The sequence below is a fragment of the Orycteropus afer genome, unplaced genomic scaffold (genome assembly GCF_000298275.1).
Source record: "Orycteropus afer afer isolate SDZICR_OR568_19922 unplaced genomic scaffold, OryAfe1.0 scaffold01234, whole genome shotgun sequence".
NCBI classification, from domain to species: Eukaryota; Metazoa; Chordata; class Mammalia; order Tubulidentata; family Orycteropodidae; genus Orycteropus; species Orycteropus afer.
Genome location: NW_006922821.1, coordinates 174,354 through 181,525, shown reverse-complemented (window position 1 = coordinate 181,525; position 7,172 = coordinate 174,354). Strand labels below are relative to the sequence as shown.

At 55.8% G+C, this 7,172-nt stretch overlaps 1 protein-coding gene across 1 annotated transcript in view; it reads right to left on the bottom strand.

Moving 5' to 3' along the window:
• Nucleotides 1–4,185: 4,185 nt before the first annotated feature.
• The window catches only part of ZNF185 (zinc finger protein 185 with LIM domain), a 37,680-nt gene continuing 34,693 nt past the window's right edge, over nt 4,186–7,172 (bottom strand). Inside the window, exons 20-22 of the mRNA XM_007958949.1 lie at nt 6,025–6,102; nt 4,775–4,877; nt 4,186–4,284 (exon numbers count right to left, since the gene is read on the bottom strand). Coding sequence (XP_007957140.1) covers nt 4,186–4,284; nt 4,775–4,877; nt 6,025–6,102 — 280 coding nt within the window. The remainder of the gene's footprint in view (nt 4,285–4,774; nt 4,878–6,024; nt 6,103–7,172) is intronic.

Genomic DNA, 7,172 nt, shown 5'->3' with positions numbered 1-7,172 from the left:
GTGGTTTGGTGACATCAGGACTGTGCCTTTTTACTTGTCAACCTTGGGCCGGCAGCCTCAGCAGCCAGCAACTGTCTGAGTGAAGAAAAGCCTCTGGCTTCAGTGGGCTGGGAGCTGGAGGCAGAGCTGAAGCCCAAGGCTGACGGTTTTCACCTAGTCCCTAGAGCTTGATACTTTAAATTTGGACTTAAAGCCTCCAAATTGTAAGAATAAACTCCTGTTTATTAAGGCCATCCCATTTTTGGTATATTCTTGTCAGATTGGCACTAGGGAAGCAGAACACCACACCGGCTCTTTTATGATTGCACTTTGCTTTTTTTTTTTCCCCCTCCAACTTTGGAATTTTAGTCTATTTTTGTCTTTGTGTCTAAGGTGTGTGTCTTAGACAGCGTATTGATGGGTCATGTTTTCTCACCCAGTCCACAGCTCTCTGTCCTGTGAGTGGTGCATTTAATCCTTTTACATTGAGTAGCATTATCAACAAGTATTAATTTGATTGATGTCATTTTGTTCTGTGCTTTGGTGTGCTTGTGTGGTGCTCCTTATTTCTTGGTCCATAGAATTTTCTGGGGTGAGCTCATTTTGTTTGTGAATTTTGTTATCAATTTCTTTGTTGTTATTGTTTTGTTATTTCCTAAGTATTTATGATTCTCCTCTTTTTATTTTGATGCGAAGGTTTACTCTTTTACTTGGAGGTTACCCTGTGATTTATAGTTTTCTTCTCAAATTTGCAACAGTCCGTTGTATCTCAACGGATGGACAGCCTTCCAGGCAGTAGACAGTCAGGCCTTTCTCCTTCAGGACATTGAGGCTCAAACCTCCATCCTCTCAGAGAGCACCTAACACACTAACCTTTTTACCATCAGGGACTCCTAGTCAGTGAGCCCACCAAGCAACCAGCTGCCATCGAGGGCAGTTTGAATCATGGTGACAGCATGTGTGTCCGAGTGGAAATGTGCTCGTAGGGTTTATACTGAGGGATTTTTCAGGAGGAGATTGCCAGCCCTTTCTTCCACAGCACCTTGCAGTGGGCTCCTACCTCCAACCTTTCATTTCGAGCTGGGTCGTGAATCATTGACAGCATCCAGGGGACGTCTATCCCATATTCCAATCAGGCAACTCGTTGCCATAGAGTTGATTCTCATTTGTGGCTAGCAGACCAGGGCTCTGCAGAGTTTTCAAGGGCTGGGTGTTAGGACATAGGTTGCCAGGCCTTTCTTCCACAGCATGGTGGTGTGGACTTGAACCTCAAACATTTCATTAAAAAGCTGAGCACACATTAACCCTGTGCATCACTTGGTACCCTTCTCCTATCTTGCAACCAACCAAGCAGTTGCCATTGAGTCGACTGATTCATGGCGACCACGTGTGTCAGCGTGTCCGAGCAGAGCCGCACTCCACAGGGTTGTCCATGTCTCAGTCACCAGGCCTTTCTTTGACCGCACCTGTGGATGGACTCAGACATCCAGCCGTTTGTGACAAGCTGGGCATGTTAATCACTGGCACCACTGGGGCCTCCTATGTCATGTTGTACTGAGATGACAAGTTGCCATTGAGTGGCCTCCAACTCACAGTGACCCCACGTGTGTCAGAATAGAACTGTGAGCTGTGGAGTTTTCGAGGGCTGAGTTTTCAGGAGATGGGCAGGTCTTTCTTCACAGGCGCCTGTAGGCGGACTTGGACCTCCCGACTTTTGGGTAGAGGATGGGCACATTAACCATTTGTGCCACCAGGGACCCTATCCCATCAGCAAACCAACCAACCAGTTCCCATCAAGCTGACGCCAACTCAGGGCAACTCCATTTGTCGTTTGTTCCAGAGCAGAGCTGCCCTCCATGGGCTTTACAGTAGGTTTTTCAGAAGCTTGCCAGGCCTTTCTTCAGTATTGCCTCCGTGTGCACTCGACCTGCCAACCTTTCAGTTAGCAGCTGGGAGCCTTAATCGTTTAGAGCACTCAGTGACAACTGCTTGGTTGGTTTGAACGTGAGAGGAGTCCCTGAGTGCGCTTCTCCAGAAGTAGTTGGCAGCCCTTTCTTCCACGGCACCTGTAGGTGGACTCGGGGCCCCAACCTTCTAGTTAGAAGTTGGGCACATCAGTCATATACCCCACCAGATTCCTAGCCCAACTGCCAACCAATCAAGCACTTGCTATGGAGTCGAGTGTTAACAAATGGCAGCCCCATGTGTGTCCGAGCAGATTGTCTGGAAGCAGATTGCCAGGCCGCTCTTCCAAGGACCCTCTGGTGGCAGTAAGCGTTTGCAGCAGCAGGGATTTCCGTCCCATGTTGCAGCCAGTCACACAGTTGCCATCAAGTCAACTCCGACTCACGGCAACCCTGTGTGTGTCAGAGCACAACTGTGTCCCACAAGGTTTGCAACGGCTGATTGGTTTGCAAGCAGATTGCCAGGTCCCTTCCACAGCACCTCAGCATGGACTGCTGGAACCTCCAACCTTCCGGATCCCGTAAAAGCTTTTGGAGACAATGGCTCTGGGTACTAGTAGAAGAAATCACACAGCCCCACCCACGACACTATTGCACTTCCTTCCTCCAGCCACATATCCCGTCCCGGAGGCCATCAGCTGGGCCTGGGACTCAGGCCGGCCCCTCCCGACCCCCCATGCCCGGGCCTAGACCTGCAGAAGGCCAGACAGTGTTCAGGGACCGTGTGTGATGTGTACGCTACATTCGCAGTTCAGTGGAATGGCCCCCTCTGCCCACGTGGGTAAGGACATGTCCACCACCCCACACACACGGGGCTCAGAGACGGGAGACAGGCGAGGGGACTTTTGTTTTCATCAGGCCTCCTGTCCTCCTCACTGGCCCCCTGGCAGCCAGTGCAGTCGCTCTGCCCTGACGTGGCAGAGAGCCCCCCGGGGAATGCCTTTGTTGGGGGCTGTGAGTCAGATCCACTCCCAGCATAGGAAGGGGAAGGGGGGGAGGGGAAGGGACATGCCAGGGGCTCGGGGAGGAGGAGTGGCACGTCACCCCTTCCCCTCTGGGTAGGAGTTTGCCCTGAGGGAGGGCTGAGCAGGGTGGGGTGGCCCCAGGGCACATAGGTGGCCTTTGGCACCGTGCCTGGCACAGGAAGGCTCACTGCTGTGGTTCCCGGGACCGCAGGGGGCAGGGCTCTGTGTCTCAGGGTCCTGGTCTCTCCAAAGGGACCACAGTGCTCCCCTCTTCGCTGGACTGTGAGCGGACCTCGCCATCGTTGTGCCGCTCTCAAGAGAGCTGGGCTGCTTTGTTCCTCCTTCCAAAGGCGGCTGGGGTCTGCGCACCCTCAAAGCGGCCTGCCCCTTTGGTCAGGAACCTCCTAAGATCCCATCCTGGCCACACAGGCCCCCATCCCCGCCTGGAAAGCTCCCACCCGGACGGTGGGGCGGAGGGTGTGGTGTTAACAGCCGCTGGGGAATTCAATCAACAGCAGGCACTCCTTTGAACCACATTTGGAGTTTTTTTGAGGGTATGGCGGGCACGCAGGCTAAGGGTCAGCATCTGCACCGTGCCCCAAGGGCTGCCAGCAGTTTGCTTCTTGGCCCCTCGGTAGCTTCGGGCATCTCCTTCTGCTCTCAAGTCCCCAAGGTCCCTTCAGAGCTGTGGACCAGACTGTGAGGCCAGGGCACAGTGAGTGTCATGCCCCTGCCCACACCCGACAAACCAGGCCAGCTGGGATTGGTGATAGCTTCTTCCTTGAAAGGGCCTGAAGTAAGTGCATGGATGGAACATGCTTTAGAAGTGACCCAACGCTGCACACACGAGTAACTCTTCCAGCCTCGGGGAGCAACGCTACCGGATGCCAGCAGATTCCACTCAGAAAGAGCTAAAGCAAGATGCAGGCTGACAGGGAGAGGGGCAGTGAGGGCTGTCAGGGACAGACAGCCGTATCTGGGCGTCCTCAGCAGACTCTGTCTGGGGAAACAAAGAGAAACCATGAGGAGCCAGGAACACTGGCAGTGTCCCTAGGCAAGCTCTCTATCCAGGCCACCTGTGCATTGGCATGGGCCAGGCTTGTGACTGAAGATGAGGTCGGCTGTGGAGATCCTGAAAGGATCAGAGGGCCTGGGGACAGGGGGACGTGGGCCCACCCCTGAAAGCTCCGTCCCACGCTCAGCTCAGGAAGAGATCAGGGCAGACTTCCTCCTCACATGTTTCCTGGCTGCTTGGTCCCCGGGGTGCCGGCACCCACCTAGAAGAGCTTCTCATAGCATTTCCCACAGTGCACAGTGTCCCGGTGGACGAAGATCTGGTCCAGCAGGTCTCCCATCGGCTTACCACAGACCCCGCACTGGAAGGGACAGCGAGAGTTGCACACACACACCCTGAGCTAGAGGCCTGACTCGGGACAACAAATAATGGTGTCACCTCTGCACTGGGAAGCAGAAAGAGAACCCAAACTTCAGACAAACTTGTTGGGAGGGCCTGGTGAGGTGACCCGGGCGGAGCACTGTGCTGTTGCAGGAGGGGCCGGGAGCCATTAATGGTGGCGTTTACGGCCCAGTGAAATGTCTGAGCTGGCCAGGGGAGCTAAGGAGAAACAGAAGGGGACCCCAGTCCAGCCGCAGCCACCTCTGTGGCCTCCCCTCTGCAGCCGTGCGAGCCGGAACACTCCACACTCCTGCCCCGGGGCCTGTACACTTGTTGGCCCTGGCCTGGAAATGTGCCCCGGAGGACCGCTAGCTCAGGGCGGGGGCAGATCCTTCCTTGTCTCTCCCAGCTGCTGCTAGGCCCAGGTGTTCCTGGCTCACAGGAGCACCTTCCTCGCACCCGGCCCTCACCTGGAAGCAGTATTCGTGGCAGCAGATGGCCAGGTGCTCCAGCGTGATCTTGGGACAGTCTCCGATCTCACGGCGGCAGTATGTGCACAGCCTCCCAGTTGCGCTGCAAGACGGAAACCTGACCCCAGCAGTTAGGTTGGCACAGAGACCTCAGAGATGACCCAGCCACGTCTCAGCAGCTGGGCCTCAGCCGGCTGCAGACCTTTGCGTTCTTTGCACAAACTGGTCCTGTCTCTTCAGCCTCCCCCATGGCTGAGCAGGCCCCGTGGGCGTAAGCACCCTGAGGTGCTTCTTACCCCATGACTGCCTCTCCCGTTCCTTCTCCAGGAGCCCACCCTGCAGTTAGTTTGGTCGGGAACTCTGGGGACCCCTCCCCAGGAGGTCTGGCTGCAGGGTCTGCTGGTGAGTTCTGGCTCCAGGACGCCTGCCTTTGCGCCTGAGCCTCGCCATCTGCCTGAGTGAGGAGTTTTCCCTGCAGATCTGTGCTGGCTTCTGCCAACCCTGAGGTCCCATGAGAGGCGCAGGCCCAGGCCCTCTGGCGCAGGCCTTAAGTCTCTTGCCATCCGCGTTGCTCAGGACACATACTCTCGGCCCAGGCCTGCCCCTCCCCACTCCCGGGCCCAGCTCTTTGGTTATCCTGTGTGTGCGCATGCGTGTGTGTGCATTTGCACGTGTCCTTGGAGCGCCCCCTTACTTCCTGTAAGACCAGCTGGCTAACTCTCAGGTCCTGCCCACCCCCCTTGTCTGTGTGATGTCACTCCCCAAGTGGTCCCTGGCTGCCCAGGACCCAGGTGGCTGGCTACTTCCTCAGCCACCATGGAAGCCCCACCTGCCCACCTGGTCTGGGGGGCCTGGGGGGCTTCCTGGGCCTCTAACACTCTTCTTACTCCCTTTCTTCTCCTCACCCCACCTTGGCTAGTGAATAGCATCCACAGGCCTTCCTGATGGCAGAGAAGCCAGGGGGAACTGCTCACCATGCAACTGCGTGTGTGCATGGGGAGGGGGGCATACTTTGCTGGCAAATGGGTGACTCAGTGTCCCAGGATTTTCAAGTGGGGCTTCTTGGTCACTAGGGCCACCCTCCAACTGTGCGGTTATCTGGCGGCCCCTTTCCTTCATCAGCGACGCGCTGCTCCCCTGCCCTGTGCGTGCGTGTGTGGTGTGCTGCAAGGGGACTCGGGTTCCCCTGGATTCTAGCTGCTGGCCTAGGCCTAGGGCCTCTCCCTTGGCACCTGAGAACAATGACACACCTGGCAGGATAGGGAGTACTGCCGTCACCTGGGGGCTGCTTCTTCTGCACGTCAGAGGCGTCCTCTCCACCGACGACACTGCAGGAAGTGATGGGGACAGGAGGGCAGAAGCTGGGAGCCAGGTCACCCCCCAGTGATGCATGGGGTGCTTTCTAACCAGCGCCTGGACAAAAGGCCAAGACAAGGCTTGGCGCTGCCAGCCACCAGACCTTATCCCAAATGGCCAGGGAGCAGGCCTTCGTGTGGCAGCAACGGCTGCCTGAGAGGCACGCTCCCCTTGGAAGAGCCCTGTTGGGGTGAGGGCAGTGGTGAGCTGGGGGTGGGGAAGAGGCAGGCTTTTCTCCTCACTTTCGTCAAGCAATCAGACATGGGGGCAGAGAAAAAGAAGAGGAGGCCATTTGCACAGCTTTCCCACAGTATACCCTGCCTCCGGTCAAGGGTGATAGGGAAGGGTGGTTTTGGTTTAGCCCTTTTGTATCTTCATTCTTGGTAAGACTGCTTTACAAAAACTATAGAGGTCAAATTCATATAATGTAAAAGTAACCGTTTTCTAGTGAGCAATTCCAGTGGCTTCGAGATATTCACAATGCAAGCTCCCACCTGTGCGCAGGTCCGAAACTCCCCCGTCTCCCATACAAAGCCCTGCAGCCATTACGGCTGAATGATACTCCACTGTATGGACTCCACTGGGTGCACGTTAACACACCCAGTGGTGTTGCTTACGCTTAACATTCACAAAGCAAATGCTGCTGGGGAGGGAGGGCCAAGGAGCTGCAAGCCCTGGGCTGCGCCTTGTAGCAGCCATTCGTGTGTGAAACACCTGCTCCGAGGTGAAGTGACCTGCCCGACAGGTGGATCACTCAGAGCAAGGGACTGAGCTGGCAGTTTAGCCCACGTTCTGACTGGGAATGCGCTTCAGCCTATTTCTAAAAGAAGGGGAATTCCACGGACTATGGAATGCCTGCTGTCCAATAAAGAAGGCTGTGGTGGTTATGTTATGTGTCAACTTGGCTGGGGCTGGTTGAGTGGCTGGGCAGCTGGTGGTAGTTAATCCCCATGATGAGACTGGCAATCAACTCCATGGTGGGCTCTACCACAAGCAGCTGAGTAACTGCCTTTGGGATGTGGTCTGCTTCCTGTATATCAGG